The sequence below is a fragment of the Oncorhynchus clarkii genome, chromosome 5 (assembly GCF_045791955.1).
Source record: "Oncorhynchus clarkii lewisi isolate Uvic-CL-2024 chromosome 5, UVic_Ocla_1.0, whole genome shotgun sequence".
In the NCBI taxonomy this organism is placed as follows: Eukaryota; Metazoa; Chordata; class Actinopteri; order Salmoniformes; family Salmonidae; genus Oncorhynchus; species Oncorhynchus clarkii.
Window position 1 is genome coordinate 28,755,808 of NC_092151.1, and position 18,281 is coordinate 28,774,088.

At 42.2% G+C, this 18,281-nt stretch overlaps 1 protein-coding gene across 1 annotated transcript in view; it reads left to right on the forward strand.

The window, feature by feature from the left end:
• Nucleotides 1–202: 202 nt before the first annotated feature.
• The window catches only part of LOC139408626 (mediator of RNA polymerase II transcription subunit 13-like), a 118,603-nt gene continuing 100,524 nt past the window's right edge, over nucleotides 203–18,281 (forward strand). The window contains exon 1 of the mRNA XM_071152733.1: nucleotides 203–1,763. Within this exon, the coding sequence (XP_071008834.1) occupies nucleotides 1,692–1,763 (72 nt within the window). The 5' untranslated portion in view covers nucleotides 203–1,691. The remainder of the gene's footprint in view (nucleotides 1,764–18,281) is intronic.

Sequence of the window (18,281 nt, forward strand, 5' to 3'; positions counted from 1 at the left end):
TAATCCCTTGCTTTGATCACGTGAGGACTGTACTTGGCCAAATGGGAAAGCGAGTCTCTCGTAAACTGCCGGCCGCCATTACATTGCTATGCGTGGTGGGCTGGCAGAGAGTGCACGACGCTGCTAGCGGCTGTTCGCGTAAGCACTCAGCACGCTCACATACACACACAGAGTGAGCCACACATATTTATACATAGCCTACTCACATACGCTTTCATACGAATATTACAGAAAAGACACTGACTGAGACATAAACAATGCCTGGAATGGGATTCGTTGCTTCTGAATTCCTTGATGAGAAACATCGCATATAATCGACGTTTTAATTGATTAATTTTAATCAATCATAAATCTTGCCTTAAGAGGGAACACGTTTTTAAAAAAGGTATGTTTTTTAAAGGGAGATAACGAGACTGGACTCCTGACCAGCGTGAAACATTTATTTGATCATCATAACGTCAGATAAGGATTGTCACCATTGCTGGATTATCAACGTTTTCTTGGATACATTATTGCATCTACTGTTATTTCAAGCTAAACAAATATTTTATGGTCTACCGTTAATTGTTGGGAGACTGGGAGGACATTTCGTAATGATATAAAACAGAAAGGAAGGAAGGATCTTTTTTAACCTCGGTCTGCTGCTGCCGTTTTCCTGCTGTTGGATGGAGCATACTTTTTTTCCGATGAAGAATACGAAAACATTTAAAATTGACACATTTAATAGCCTTTTTGGTTGCGAGACCATCAACTCTCTTGCGGTCCACCTTGGATTACCCGACGAAAGAGCAAGCTTTATTTTTTTAGCCTCGCTTGTCTGCAGTCTGACGTTATTTGCAAAGTGAAACAAGGATTAAACATTCCTGTTCACAGTTGCCTGTTGTATGTGGTAGGCTACATTGTGAGGGGAACGGTGGTGTTAAGAAAGAAAGCTATTAATAGCTCATGCAATTCTCGAAAACTATCACAACTGGTGCATCAGCTTGCCTTGTGGGGGCTGACGGAATCGAATTCAGATTTCTTGCATGCAATTTGCAAAAGACTGGTGGTCTTCGACACCTAAACGGTCCATTTAGTAGTGTTTAATCAGTGGATAATACACGCGTAATAAACTACAGCGTTTTTCTATAAGAAGTTTTCGGACTAACCACGCATTTTGATGGATTTTTGCGCTCAGGAAGAAAATAATAGATCTACTTCGTATGGATTACACTATTATTTAATCATTAAAGTATCATCGGAAAGACTGGCATGGACACGGATGGACATTTTTCTACATGGATTAAGACACGGATACATTTTAGCCTAGCCTACATGCTTTCTGCGTTTGAAAATGATCAGGTTTGGATCGCCTGAGCTGGACAGTAACAATGTTCTGATCTGCGAACACACTTGGATGTACAAAAACAAACCATTCGTTTTGGTAGGCTATACAATCAAAGGGGGTTATTGATATATTTAGAATCCTTTCTTTGAGTACACCCTCAGTTCAGCCGGGTTATTTTTTTTATGACAGTTGACAAAATATTTGGGCTACTTAAGGTTAGCCATTGATCTCTTAGACAATTACCCGTGTTTTGGCGGTGGTGTGGTATACTTGTAACGGAACCGATTTGCCACCACTGCTCGGTCTTGTTACCGATCAAGGATTTCGACATGCCCAGTACTGACGACCCGAACGGCGGACGATTATGACTACGGCAGCGAATTGGGTGGCTAACGGGGCAAGCCTTGAAGACTGCCACTCCAACCTCTTCTCTCTGGTACAGTAAAACAAATAATGGGTACACATAAAGACACACGAACGAGGCGTGATACGGTAGTAGGCACGCTTAGATCTGCACTCGCAGTACAAAGGTGAACCAATTGTCGGTGCTGTTATTAGCCAATCATTAACTCGAGCTACTGGGCCGGGAAAACGACCATATTTTATCACTAAACGTGTAATAATATATACTACTTTAGAGGCTTTAACACCACATTGTTTTGTAGCCTGTTCAAATATATGCAGCCTCATAAATAGTAATATTGTCAGTTTATTATTCATGTTACACTAATTTGTAGGTCTATAATGTATTTTAAATTATCCAAATTATGTCAGGCAGCATAGTTATGTGACATTGTGTAAAGACACATTGAACTAGCAGACATAGGCCTACTTCAAAATCAAGACAGACCGAAATAATGAATAAGCTTTTTAAGGTGTATACTCAAATTTGGAACACTTTCCCATAACTTCACTTCTCAACAACTGATTTGGAAAGAGCCTTTCCACTGTAACCTCTCACTGATTTTTTGAGTTGGAGGGAAAATGCAAGGCATATCTTGATGTTCAGCTAATAATTGTATAATTGTAGCGATGCATAGGCTACTGCTCAAACACAACAGAGCATTCAACAGTAGCAGGTGATGACACAGAAGGGCAATTTGTATATCTGGATTAATGTGAAACGAGAGGCATCCAAACACAAGTTATTAAACCCTTAACCCCCTGCTCAAAGTGGAGGTAAAGTCATGTGTTCCGTACTAGAAGGGAAACATGAGCATGTCTGTCAGACAGTAGCATCTCTCAAGTTGACAACAGAATGTCCACTTTCAAAGTCATTATTGGAAGAGTATAGGCAACTTTTTGCTCGGATCACCAAACAAACCTCTCATCTTACATGCATTAGCGGAATTCACAAGTTTTCTGTTATTGCCTTGAAGCTATTCCAATCCTCCATATCCCAAACTTTCCTCAACATTGTTTTTCACTGAGGGAGACCTTGCACTTACTGAGTTAACTTTATAAATTTTTTATTTAACGTTTATTTAACTAGGCAAGTCAGTTAAGGACAAATTCTTATTTACAATGACGGGCTAGGAACAGTGGATTAACGGCCTTGTTCAGGGGCAGAACAACAGATTTTGTTTTACCTTGTCAACTCTGAGATTCAGTCTAGCAACCTTTTGGTTACTGGCCCAATGCTCTAACTACTAGGCTACCTGCTGCCCCATGCACTAAAGGCATGTGGATTGGATTGAGTTTGGGCATGGGGTCTGGAGCCACAACAACAATAGGGTTCTTGGGGGCGTTTTAGATTATGATGCTGGTAGTCATGTTCAACTATAGCTGCAGTATGCCTCTGACACGGCACTGTTTCAGTCAAGCTCTCGGTGTGGTTTGTGAGGGTTTGTGGCAGCAGGTGAGCCATTCCACCAATTCAGCCAGCGAGTGTTGGTGGAGAGGAGGGAAACCTTTGCGGGAGTTTTATCCCATGCCGCGCAAATTCAGAAAAGCCCTCCTGATTGATTTACTGCTCTCTGTTGGTATACATGAATTTAATCCGATCAAATCTCAGTGCTTTAAGTGTAGTCAACAGAGCTCCTCTGTCAGGCTCTCTCTCTCAGCGCAGCTGTGGAAACAGAGTAAAACAGTGATTATGTTTTCGTCAACTTTCTAAGCACTGTGTTTTCCCTCCAAAAGACTCCCCCCTCCATTATCATGCTGTGCAGAGGGCTGGCAAGGCTACATGCCCTCTCTATCTGTGTAAACAGCTTTAGAAAGGTGAGGGAGAAGAGCTACAAGAGTCTGCTTGTTGTGCAGTTAGTCACTGTGATGACTGTTAGATAGTCAGAGTCAGATGAACACTAATGACAAGCCAACCAGTGGCTTGTTAAGGAGGGAGAGAGATGGGGAGATCACTCACTCCAGAGTGTTAAGGTCAACTAGAAAAGCTGCAATTTTAGAGTTATCTTTTCATATGCTATTGCTATTATATTACTACTAATACTTATATTATGGCTATTGTGTACAATCGTATTTGTCACTTGTCTGATTGTGTTTACATGGGTGACAATTTTCTTTAGATAAGTCATGGTTAAATATTTTCACACCTCGGTCTCAGGGTGCTTTACCAGTGAAAGCCCTTTTCTGACAGTCTGTTGAGCAGAATTCCACTGTGCAGTAACCTTGTCTGAATTGTTTACTACGTTATCACATCAATAAAAAACAAAACAAGTATAGTACTAGGCAGCATGTCTTTATTAAAAACAGATTACTGTCAACCTATTTCGATTGCACTGTGAGACATTTCACATTTCACAGTCATTTAGCAGACACTCTTATCCAGAGCAACTTACAGGAGCAATTATGTTTAGGTGCCTTGCTCAATGGCACATCGACAGACTTTTCACCTAGTTGGTTCGGGATTCAAACGAGCAAACTTTTGGCCCAACCGCTAGACACATCTCTTTCACATTCATCTCAGCATCATTAATAGCTGGTAGGACAGAAAAAACGGATATCTCAGAGAAGAAATGAACTGGGAAGCTAGGAGCATAGGAAAAAGGGATGAAGACAGAAGTTAAGCAGTCTTGTTTGAAGCAGAAGAATGTGTCTCTTTCTATTGCTGGGAAAAAAAAGTGGTTTGAGAGTGAGAGAGTGCATGGGGAATCTGTTTTCCTTTTAGGAAAGTATTATGTTTGATGTGCATTTCCTGAGCACTAGCCTCAGCCCATTTGAGAGAAAGAAAGAGAGAGCATGGCCGTAACTCTGTAGGCTGGGCAGGTTCTTTACAATGACTCATGCCCGAGTCACTGCTGAAATATGAAACGCAAGGAGCGCACAGCCTATGATGCAGGGAGCATCAGCGTGTGCACACACATTCCTCCTAACACACACACAGAGGGGGAAGCAAACACAGAGACAAGCTTGCAAAAACATATCATATTATACTCATAAAAATATTCACAAACACACTAGGACATACACACAGGGACATGTACGCGTGTACAAACAGGTTGAATTCTCTTGCTTTAATTAAAAGAGTTCTCCTGTCCCCCAGACAGGGCTGCGGGGAGTGAAACACTGGTAATTAAGTGTCGTCAAGTGGAGTTATAATGTGATCAGCTAAGAGGTGCTCATTAGACAAACTGTATTCCAATAGAGCTCCATGCATGTATAATGATAACCAACCGCGAAAGATCGAGAGAGAGGGGAGTAAAATAAGAAATGGGCTGTGTAATACAATTGAACAGGAGGGCCCACTATATTTAGGTAACTTAGTGTGCCTGCTCAGAAGAAGCTATATTAGTGGCCAGTATTCAAATGTTGAAGGATTACTACTACATGCCTAACCGGGACCTTGTCCTTTAATGACTAAAAGAGAATCCAGCCAGGGTTTCTGGGACGCCAACTCTAGATCTCCAGTCCAATGCCCTGTGGTCTTTCTCCATCTGGCCAGCTATAGCTCTATCTCTCAGGGCTCTAGTAGCCAAAACACAACCTCCTCCAGCCCTCTTTGGCTGGTCCCTGCTAGCGTAGTGACAGTTAGTGCAGGTCTCACCTGGAGAGGCTGTTTGGGGAGCTGGCTAATCTCCCTCTGTCACTGCATGGGGATCCCTGTCAACACAACAGGGCTCAACTCAGTAGGGGTTGGTCCCTCTATATCATCCTTCGGGGATAACATCCTTAGCTAAACACAGACCCACTTACCCCCCCCCCCTACCACACACACACACACACACACACACACACACACACACACACACACACACACACACACACACACACACACACACACACACACACACACACACACACACACACACACACACACACACACACACACACACACACACACACACACACCTTGGGCCCAATAAATTACTCCACTACAAATCGATCTATTAACGAGCCTTGTCGCTTCCCAAGGGGGCGAGGCACAATGATTGAGGGAGGGGAGGGCAGAGAAAGAGGCCTCTCTTCGCTACCAATCCCCTGATATAAATCCTGGGTGGTGAGCCATGGATCTTGTCTGAGCAGGACCTGTCTCGGCCCTGCCAGAGAGGTGAAGTACGGATAAAAGAGAAGGGACAGGGAGCCACCCTGGTCCTGAAGTGGGACAGGGATGGGGACAGAGATGGGGACAGCATGGGATGGGGTAGGGGGGAGATATTTTGGAGCACTGTGGCTTGAGTGTGAAATATGTAAGTCCTGCAGTGCCAGCTGTGTGCTATTCTTAGCCCTCTGGTGTTCCTGCATTCAAGGCGACAGAGGGGAGAGTGGGAAAGGGGAATTGGCAGGAATGAGCTGTAGAGAGGCCGCTGCCGTGGCTGCTACTGAGGGGATGTCTAGCATTGTGACTCTCCTCATTCAGGGCTGCTGTCTTTATCTCCATTACAGGGACTCCAACTGTTCCAGTGACACGTTGAGTTTTTCCCTCACACTCTTTTTCACACAACTTAATATAATTTCACCACTCGGTTTTTCCACCACAACGCTGACTTTTGTAAATATGTTATCATGATTTCCATAATGCGATTTCTCATATGTAAATTTGACACTGTGTTTTAAAGCTTCCTTTGGAGATAAACACGCTGTGATTGTGAGAGGATTAGGTGTCTTCCAGAGATGCTCCGGAGACGTCATACAGACGTTGTGGTCTTTGTTACTGCAGCACTGAAAATCCCTTTGTAATTACCATAATTGACCCAACGATCTTGATAGCGAGAGCTTTTCCTTGTAAAGGAGCTATCTCTCTCAGCTGGTATGTGTTCTTTTCGTCTGACAGCTTAACCGATATAGTAGTTGGCTGAGGTTCAATAACAGTTATACTCAAGTTAAAGGCTGGTTTAAAGCAAAAGTGTCTGGAATAGAATGGCTATTCTAAATACTTGTTGTTGTGCGTTAGTGAATTCTAATCAGCATGCGGTCATGTTTTATTGAGAAATTATCCCTCTCGTAAACAAACACTCTAGGTCCAGATTGTTGATTTGATAACCATTGCAGGGTATTGATTTGCGCCATGCTGCTGCCACAAGTGTGCTCTCATCTTGAATTAGCCGACATCCGGCCTTTTCACATGGTAATGAACATTTGCACCGCTCGTCTCAGCCCTGGCAAACACTTCCAATATGATATGGAGACATGTTTTTGTCAATATACAGTAGTCAACGATGACTAATCATGCAGTGCATATTGAGCCCCAGATGTTGTGTTATGAACAAGACAAGCTGTTGTATCTGTAAGAGAAGCAGCCCTGAGGGAATAGGAGTGGTATTTTAAGGTCATGTTTGGCAACTGTGTTAAGATGTTGTGAGAGACTGGAAGTCAAGGCAGTCACTCAGTGCAGTCACTTCTCTGATTCATCTCTTTGAAGGGCTCTCCATGCTGCCACTCCCACTTGGTGTCAGGGTAAAGTTACTGCAGGGTTCTGTACTGCCAGCACTGCAGACAGAGAGAGGAGGGTTGCTGCTGTCTGCTTCTGTTGTTCTAACTGAGATTGACTTTACTTAGAATAATGAAGCAAGTCAAGTTGAATGCATGGACATAGGACTTGTTTTTGTTCTGAAGTCATTACAATTTAATTAACTTTTAATTACGTAGGCTACGTCCAATTATTTATATCATATGTCAGACTTTTATTTGCATTTGTCCAATTAAATAGCTTTACACATTTCTGCTGCCCCCTGCTAGTGCTCAGTAAAGTAAGTACATCTGCATAATGTAAAATTGTTCATAACAAACGCACAGTCATAAGCTTCAGACTAATCTAGTGGTTGGATATGAATGTGTTGCTTCTGGTAAGTCAGGGGCTTTCCTGACATGCATTATATGCTGGATATAGTAATTATTTAAATTTTAATCAGTCTGTGAATTCCAGGTGCATGGTAGCAGACAATGGAGGTGTTACTGGAGAGGGAGGAGGGGACGGGAGAGATGGAGAATTACATCCCTTTGTAAGAAAAGACCCCTAAACTGCTTGAAATGTTATCTTTCCGCCGTAACCCTGGAGACAGAATCTCGAAAATTGAATAAGTTGCTGAAGTCTTACAGATGTTGTATGTTGCCTAGCAACTGTTTTTACTTCCCTCTTTTTTTCCTGGTGTATTTCTTCGGGTCTGTCACAGTTAATTAAGTTGCACTGGAGACACACGGCTGGTAATGGAGGGACTGGTTTATTTATTTGTCCATTAATAATACACGTTAAGCAGGGCCACTGTTTTAGGTTGGTCCTCCATTTAAGAGAAAACCCAACAGCATGACTCCATGTCTTTGTTTGCCATTGGAGTGGGATCTTGTCAGCGTTGTCTGTCACAACAAACAACAAACACCAAACACCTGTCTTCATTGGTCTTCCCCCTTGTCATGTCCCGCCCCCCTCCCATTGCATCAGGTGAGAGGTTCATTTTAGCTCTCTGCAGTTTGAGCCATAGCTGAGTGGCAGGCGCAGGCGCCTCCGTCACTCTGCCCCGGGGAGGGTTGCAGCTCTAATTAGGTGACTTGGCTTGCCTGCCTCCCAGGGCCGATTCCTACAACAGACACACGATCAAGACGGCCCTTCCTTTGTAGGGCCTTGTAAAGGTGCCGGCAGAGGGCAGAATAAAATCACCTGTTTAGTTCTGAGAGCCCTAGAGGCCATTTTCTGCACCTGTTTTTGTGCTTTTGTGTCCCTCTCTTCTCCCCTCTGCTATGCTGTTATGTGCAGAGGTCCCTGTGCACTGTAAAATGCCAGAGGGGGGAAAAGCAGGCAGTAATATGAGTTAATTTGATTTCAATTGCTAACTGAAGAAGGGGGATCTAGCCTGTTCTGATTTCTCGAAGGCTCTCAGCATTTCCAGAGCCATCCACCATGCCTCATATGGAAAAGAGATTCTTTCTGGTTTTCATAGTAGTTAGATTTTTCAACACTTTGCTACTGTGAAACAGGCTGGTTTCAAGGGTTGAGGTAATTTCAGTTTCCAATTCAAATCAGTTCAGGAGCTGAGCAATAATAAAAATAAAAAATATATGTGAAATCTATTTATGACTTGAATTTCAGAAGATTTCAGTTTTGGAATTTGAGCTAAATGGATTTGACTCGTTTGCTGTAGAGGATTTTGGGATGATACGTGAGTCATGTCTCCAGTACCGTCTTTTGAACAAACCCCAAATATTGGCAGCATGTCAAGTGTCTTCAGATATTTGACGGGCTGTAAATGCCACCCTGACAGAAAGTGTTTCACAGAAGCTGTGATAGGTAAAGCTGCTGATATAAGCTGTCTCTCAATTGCCTAAAGTGCTCTCCTCTGTCCAACTCTATTGCTCTTACGTTGCTACAAGAATCCCAGAGTGGCACCTCTGTTCCACTCTTTCATCTTTCAGCATGAGATGCTTTGATACCAGGTTCCCATCTGCTAACTGGTGAGGAGACCCACCTGTTCAAGTGACCCACATTCTTAAAGACTAAAAGGCTTTGATAGTAAGTGAGTTTTTAGAAAGTCAAGCAGTTTGCTAAACTGAACTTAACATTCAGATGGAAGAGATAGCATGGGGTGTTGATAGCAAGTCAGAGTGTACAGTGACGTCCTCTGGGCTCCTTGAGAACTCCAGGTTACTCTGTGCTTTATGTTTCTGTCACAGATTACAAAATAAAATGATTTATTTAAAATTTTTCTATGGGGTAGATCAGGTTTAATATTGCAGCTAGATTGTAGCTTCCATCAATGCAATTGTCTGCATCATTTTCAATCCCCCAATATATATTTTTTGTAAATATATACAGTTGAAGTCGGAAGTTTACGTACACTTAGGTTGGAGTCATTAAAACTCGTTTTTCAACCTCCACAAATTTCTTGTTGACAAACTATAGTTTTGGCAAGTCTGTTAGGACATCTACTTTGTGCATGACACAAGTAATTTTCCCAACAATTGTTTACAGACTGATTATTTAACTTATAATTCACTGTATCACAATTCCAGTGGGTCAGAAGTTTACATACACTAAGTTGACTGTGCCTTTAAACAGCTTGGAAAATTTCAGAAAATTATGTCATGGCTTTAGCTTCTGATAGGCTAATTGACCTCATTTGAGTCAATTGAAGGTGTACCTGTGGATGTATTTCAAGGCCTACCTTCAAACTCAGTGCCTCTTTGCTTGACATCATGGGAAAATTAAAAGAAATCAGCCAAAAATAACTGTACACCTCCGTAAGTCTGGTTCATCCTTGGGAGCAATTTCCAAATGCCTGAAGTGACCATGTTCTTCTGTACAAACAATAGTACGCAAGTATAAACACCATGGGACCACGCAGCCGTCATGCTGCTCAGGAAGGAGACATGCTCTGTCTCCAAGAGATGAACGTACTTTGGTGCAAAAAGTGCAAATCATTCCCAGATCGACCTTGTGAAGGACCTTGTGAAGATGCTGGAGGAAACAGGTACAAAAGTATCTATATCCACAGTAAAACGAGTCCTATATCGACATAACCTGAAAGGCCGCTCAGCAATGAAGAAGCCACTGCTCCAAAACCGCCATAAAAAAGCCAGACTACGGTTTGTTAAGTTAAAGTTAAAGCTTGGTCGCAAATGGGTCTTCCAAATGGACAATGACCCCAAGCATACTTCCAAAGTTAGTTAGTATGAAAATAGCTCCATTTTCATCAGATGACAATAGAAGGGCAACTCTATTTGGCTGGCAGCCACACGTAAATGAGCTTAAAATGAAGAAGCAAGGTATTTTTTTGCTAAAATGATGCATGGCCATCATCAAACCTAATGTTTAGGCCTATCATAGAAAGAATGTAGCCAGCTATATTTCTTAATGTTCTGCTTTAATATTGCATTTCACCGTAGTACTGGAGAAAATAAGCTACATATCAGTTGGAGTGCTGTCTGCTGATTGAATGCCTGTTTGTGAATTCTCATCATAGTTTAGAAGGGCAACTGAAGCACAAAATGAGTCTGATGCCGAGCAGAAGTTACATTAAGAAGCATTTTAGATCTGTGTTTACAAAACTCCAGCAAGATATTTCTTACGTGTTTTATATTTTTTTCCTGCGTGAAAAACACAGCATTTTGCATTAACACAACCCCTTTAACTTGCTATCTAAGTAAGTGGCTGAATTAATAAGGTGACGGGGCATCATATTGTTTTAGCTTTCTGCCGTGTTTGAGAAGTAAAAGCCCTTTGGGGGAGTTACTTGTACAGCTGCCACTGTTATCTTGATTTCCTTGCGTTTTTACTCTTCTCAGTTCTTGGCCGTCTGCTCCTCTACCCTCTTCTCCAAGCAGGCAAGCCGTTGCTCAGACACAGTATGTAGACATGCTGCTGGAGAGCCAGTACTGCATGCGTCAAAACTTTGACCATTTGCACGATGTCTCTCGTTCCTGTTCGCTTGTAAATGTCAAACTCACCAAAAATGACATTCGATAGCTCATACCTATATATGTATAACTTTATGAGCTAGATTGCCTGTCTTTGCAATTAGTTTATTTTCATTTGCGCTCGTTAGCATATTTAGCTAGCAGCCTGCAAGGATTTTTTTAAATTACTTTTACAAATGACTTGTTAGCATTCTGGTATAAGACGCCCAATGGTCTTTTTTGCATCTTTTTGACATCCCTCTGTGTACCACGCCGATAATACCATAAATCCCGGGCTGAGAGAAGGATGGTATGACGATATGAAAATCTGGATGCCTCCCAATCCTAGAAGGAAGTGCTCTGCCCACTATACAGTCATGTCTCTGCCTGTGCTGTCATGCATGACCTTGTACGTCAATGTACGTCTATTTGTTTTTTGTGTGTATTTTCTCCCCTTTTTTCTCCCAATTTCTATTACAATCTTGCTATTGCAGTGCCTTGCACTAGTGTGTGTGTGTATGTGTATCAGTCTAGAGGAAAAATTACATTTGCGACATGGAGGTCAAATACAAACAATCCATTCATTATTACTCGTGAAGCTATTCCCCAACACCCCAAGTTGTTAAGGCAGGACAATAATGTGAATGTTTTCTCACTCCACAAGACCTCTTGTGGCTTCGCCTTTCTGTCTGCCGCTGACCTCAAAGGTGTAGATTGAGTCATCTGTGCTTTCCTGTCTGTGCAGAAACCTTGTAATTATATTATGGGGGTTTCCCTGTTGTTATTTGTCTCCTGTTTAGAGTCTATGGGTTTTCTATTGGGTTGTGTGTTAAGGCTGTATACAGTAGGTTCACTATCACCTTACTGAGTTGTGCTGGTTTGCTGAGGCTCTATATAGTGAGTCCAACACACTACATGTAACATCTACAGTGTCTTACTGTGCCTGTACTGTATGTGCCTGACTTTTATCCTCACTAAGTTATGTGTCTGACTCTGGCCGCTACTTGCAATTTCAGCTATGTGTGTGCCAAAGGTTCACCAGAGGAGACGCTTTGACTCCCTCATGTGTTTGATTACAACCAGATGTCGAGTGTCTTCTGTTTGACCCTTTTGCAGGATATTGTATTGGTTGATACCTGAACACAAACACTGTAGTATAGTCATTCACCTGTCTGTATACTGACACATACAGTACCAGTCAACAGTTTGGACACACCTACACATTCAAGGGTTTTTCTTAATTTTTTTACGATTTTCTACATTGAATAGAATATTGTAAAAGAATAGTGAAGACATCACAACTATGAAATAACATATATGGAATCATGTAGTAACCCAAAAAGTGTTATACAAATCAATATATATTTTGTACTTGAGATTCTTCAACGTAGCCACCCTTTGCCTTGATGATCACTTTGCAGACTCTTGGCATTCTCAAATCGAATCGAATCAAATCAAATCAAATGTTATTTGTCACATACACATGGTTAGCAGATGTTAATGTGAGTGTAGCGAAATGCTTGTGCTTCTAGTTCCAACCATGCAGTAATATCTAACAAGTAATCTAACCTAACAATTTCTCAACAACTGCCTTATGAACTTAAAAGTGTAAAGGAATTATAAGAATATGTACATAAAAATATATGAATGAGCGATGGCCGAACGGCTTTGTCAAGATGCAGTAGATGGTATAGAGTACAGTATATACATATGAGATGAGTAATGTAGGGTATGTAAACATTATATAAAGTGGAATTGTTTAAAGTGGCTAGTGATACATTTATTACATCAACTTTTCATTATTAAAGTGGCTAGAGATGAGTCACTATGTTGGCAGCAGCCAATCAATGTTAGTGATGGCTGTTTAACAGTCTGATGGCCTTGAGATAGAAGCTGTTTTTCAGCCTCTCGGTCCCAGCTTTGATGCACCTGCACTGACCTCGCCTTCTGGATGATAGCGGGGTGAACAGGCAGTGGCTCGGGTGGTTGTTGTCCTTGATGATCTTTTTGACCTTCCTGTGACATCGGGTGCTGTAGGTGTCACAGAGGGCAGGTAGTTTGCCCACCGGTGATGCGTTGTGCAGACCTCACTACCCTTTGGAGAGCCTTACCGTTGTGGGCGGAGAAGTTGCCGTACCAGGCGGTGATACAGCCAGACAGGGTGCTCTCGATTGTGCATCTGTAAAAGTGTTTTTGGTGACAAGCGCTGCTGCGCTTTCTTCACCACACTGTCTGTGTAGGTGGACCATTTCAGTTTGTCCGTGATGTGTACGCCAAGGAACTTAAAACTTTCCACCTTCTCCACTACTGTCCCGTCGATGTGGATAGGGGGCTGCTCCCTCTGCTGTTTCCTGAAGTCCCCAATCATCTCCTTTGTTTTGTTGACATTGAGGTTATTTTCCTGACGCCACACTCCGAGGGCCCTCACCTCCTCCCTGTAGTCCGTCTCGTCCTAGTTGGTTATCAAGCCTACCACTGTAGTGTCGTCTGCAAACTTGATAATTGAGTTGGAGGCGTGCATGGCCACGCAGTGATGGGTGAACAGGGAGTACAGGAGAGGGCTGAGCACGCACCCTTGTGGGGCCCCAGTGTTGAGGATCAGCGGGGTGGAGATGTTGTTACCTACCCACACCACCTGGGGGCGGCCCGTCAGGAAGTCCAGGACCCAGTTGCACAGGGCGGGGTCGAAACCCAGGGTCTCGAGGTTAATGACGAGTTTTGAGGGTACTGTGGTGTTAAATGCTGAACAGCATTCTTACATGCTTGCGTCGTCTGTGGACCTTTTGGGGTGATAAGCTAATTTTGAGTGGGTCTAGGGTGTCATGCAGGGTGAAGGTGATATGATCCTTGACTAGTCTCTCAAAGCACTTCATGATGATGGAAGTGAGTGCTACGTTAGCTCAGTTACCTTAGATTTCTTGGGAACAGGAACAATGGTGGCCCTCTTGAAGCATGTGGGAACAGCAGCCTGGGATAAGGATTGATCGAATATGTCCGTAAACACACCAGGCAGCTGGTCTGCGCATGCTCTGAGGACGCGGCTGGGGATGCCGTCTGGGCCTGCAGCCTTGCGAGGGGTAACACATTTAAATATTTTACTCACATTGGCTCTCTCAACCAGCTTCACCTGGAATGCTTTTCCAACAGTCTTGAAGGAGTTCTCACATATGCTGGGCACTTGTTGGCTGCTTTTCCTTCAATTTGCGGTCCAACTCATTCCAAACCATCTCAATTGGGTTGAGGTTGGGTGATTTTGGAGGCCAGGTTATCTAAGTTGCACCATCACTCTCCTTCTTGGTCAAATAGCCCTTACACAGCCTGGAGGTGTGTTGGGTCATTCTCCTGTTGAAAAACAAATGATAGTCCGACTAAGCGCAAACCTGGTGGGATGGTGTATCGCTGCAGAATGCTGTGGTAGCCATGCTGGGTAACTGTGCCTTGAATTCTAAATAAACCACAGACAGTGTCACCAGCAAAGCACCCCCACACCATCACAACTCCTCCTACATGCTTCACGGTGGGAACCACACATGCAGAGATCATCCGTTCACCTACTCTGCGTCTCACAAAGATACGGCCAAAATCTCAAATTTTGGCTCATCAGACCAAAGGACAGATTTCCACCGGTCTAATGTCCAGTTCTCGTATTTTCTGGCCCAAGCAATTCTCTTCTTCGTATTGGTGTCCTTTAGTAGTGGTTTCTTTACAGCAATTTGACCATGAAGGCCTGATTCATGCAGTCTCCTCTGAATGGTTGATGTTGAGATGTGTCTGTTACTTGAACTCCGTGAAGCATTTATTTGGGCTGGTAACTCTAATGAACTTATCTTCTGCAGCAGAGGTAACTATGGGTCTTCCTTTCTTGTGGCGGTCCTCATGAGAGCCTGATGGTTTTTGCGACTGCACTTGAAGAAACTTTCAAAGTTCTTGACATTTTCCGGACCTTCATGTCTTAACCTCTCTGAACCACCCATCACGGATCCGGTATAATTGTCATCAGCAACGCTGAATAGCATAGCGCCACAGTCAAATAATATTACTAGAAAATATTCATATTCATGAAATCACAAGTGCAATATTGCAAAACACAGTTTAGCCTTTTGTTAATCCACCTGTCGTCTCAGATTTAGAAATTATGCTTTACAGCGAAAGCAATACAAGCGTTTGTGTAAGTTTATCGATCGCTCGACAAAACAATAAGTACACTTAGCATCAGGTAACTTGGTCACGAAAATCAGAAAAGCAATCATATTAATCGTTTACCTTTGATGATCTTCGGATGTTTTCACTCACGAGACTCCCAGTTAGACAACAAATGTTCCTTTTGTTCCTTTTGTTCCATAAAGATATTTTTTATATCCAAATACAAAAATTCTAAATTATATCCATAATGTCCACAGAAAAATGTCAAACGGTTTTTATAATCAATCCTGATCAATCCTCAGGGTGTTTTTCAAATATCTATTCGATAATATATCAACCGGGAATTTTGGCTTTTCACTAGGACCGGGAGTAACAATGGCCGCCTTTCTCTTTTGCGCACAACTCACTCTGAGAGCCCCCACTTATCCACTTCCGCAATGTGGTCGTTCACGCTCATTCTTCAAAATAAATGCCTGAAACTATGTCTAAAGGCTGTTGACACCTTAGGGAAGCCATAGAAAAAGGAATCTGGTTGATATCCCTTTAAATGGGCAATAGGGATGTGTCACGTTCTGACCTTTATTTCCTTTGTTTTGTCTTTATTTAGTATGGTCAGGGCGTGAGTTGGGGTGGGCAGTCTATGTTTGTTTTTCTATGATTGGTTTCTGTTTCGGCCTAGTATGGTTCTCAATCAGAGGCAGATGTCGTTAGTTGTCTGATTGAGAATCATACTTAGGTAGCCTGGGTTTCACTGTTGGTGTGTGTTTGTCGCCACACGGTACTGTTTCGGTTTTGTTATTTCACGTATTCGTTTATTGTTTTTGTATTTCATAGTGTTCAGTGCTTTTCTTATTAAAATCGTCATGAACACTTACCACGCCGCATCTTGGTCCAATCCTTACTCCTCTTCAGACGAAGAGGAGGAAATCTGCCGTTACAGGATGCTTAAGAACAGAGAGGTTTCAAAAACAGGGGCTCTTCCTGATTGGATTTTCCTCAGGTTTTAGCCTGCAATATCAGTTCTATTTAACTCACAGACAAAATTTTGTCCGTTTTCGAAACTTTAGAGTGTTTTGTATCCTAATCTGTCAATTATATGCATAGTCAAGCATCTGGTCCTGAGAAATAGGCCGTTTACTTTGGGAACGTTATTTTTCCAAACATAAAAATAGTGCCCCCTAGCTTCAAGAAGTTGAAGTAATGATGGACTGTCGTTTCTCTTTGCTTATTTGAGCTGTTCTTTCCAGAATATGGACTTGATATTTTACCAAATAGGTCTATCTTCTCTATACCACCCCTACCGTGTCACAACACAACTGATTGGCTCAAATTAAGAAGGAAAGAAATTCCACAAATGAACCATTAACAAGGCACACCTGTTAATTGAAATGCATTCCAATTCGTTTTGATGTCTTCACTATTATTCTATGATGTAGAAAATAGTAAAAATAAGGACAAACCCTTCAATGAGTAGGTGTGTCAAATTTTGACTGGTACTATATACAGGTGAAGTCAGAAGTTTACATACACCTGAGCCAAATACATTTAAACTCAGTTTTTCAGAATTTCTGACATTTAATCCTAGTAACAATTCCCTGTCTTAGGTCAGTTAGGATCACCACTTTATTTTAATAATGTAAAATGTCAGAATAATAGTAGAGAGAATGATTCATTTCATGTTTTATTTCTTTCATCACATTCCCAGTGGGTCAGAAGTTTACATACACTCAATTAATATTTGGTAGCATTGCCTTTAAATTGTTTAACTTGGGTCAAACGTTTTGGGTAGCGAAACACTTTTTAAGTTCTGCCCACAAATTTTCTATAGGATTGAGGTCAGGGCTTTGTGATGGCCACTCCGATTTCTTGACTTTGTTGTCCTTAAGCCATTTTGCCACAACGTTGGAAGTATGCTTGGGGTCATTGTCCATTTGGAAGACCCATTTGTGACCAAGCTTTAACTTCCTGACTGATGTCTTGAGATGTTGCTTCAATAGATCCACATAATTTTCGATCCACATAATTTTCCATCCTCATGATGCCATCTATTTTGTGAATTGAACCAGTCCCTCCTGCAGCAAAGCACCCCCACAACATGATGCTGCTACCCCCGTGCTTCATGGTTGGGATGGTCTCCTTCGGCTTGCAAGTCTCCCCCCTTTTCCTCCAAACATAATGATGATCATAATGGCCAAACAGTTCTATTTTTGTTTCATCAGACCAGAGGACATTTCTCCAAAAAGTACGATCTTTGTCCCCATGTGCAGTTGCAAACCGTAGTCTGGCTTTTTTTTATGGCGGTTTTGGATCAGTGGCCTCTTCCTTTTGTACCTGTTTCCTCCAGCATCTTCACAAGGTCCTTTGCTGTTGTTCTGTGATTGATTTGCACTTTTCGCACCAAAGTTTGTTCATCTCTAGGAGACAGAACGTGTCTCCTTCCTGAGCCATATGACGGCTGCATGGTCCCTTGGTGTTTATACTTGCGTACTATTGTTTGTACAGATGAACGTGGCACCTTCAGGCGTTTGGAAATTGCTCCCAAGGATGAACCAGACCTATGGAGGTCTACAATTGTTTTTCTGAAGTATTGGCTGATTTATTTTGATTTTCCCATGATGTCAAGCAAAGAGGCACTGAGTTTGAAGATAGGCCTTGAAATACATCCACAGGTACTTCAATTGACGGAAATTATGTCAATTAGCCTATCAGACGCTTCTAATGCCATGTCATCGTTTTCTGGAATTTCCCAAGCTGTTTTTATGCACAGTCAACTATTTGTGATCTTCTGACCCACTGGAATTGTGATACAATGAATTGTAAGTGAAATGAACTGTCTGTAAACAATTGTTGGAAAAAACAACTTGTGTCATGCACAAAGTAGATGTCCTTATCCGACTTGCCAAAACTATAGTTTGTTAACAAGACATTTGTGGAGCGGTTGAAAAACTAGTTTTAATGACTGCAACCTAAGTGTATGTAAACTTCCGACTTCAACTGTATCCACTGAAAGCTCACAGTTAGATGAATCTCT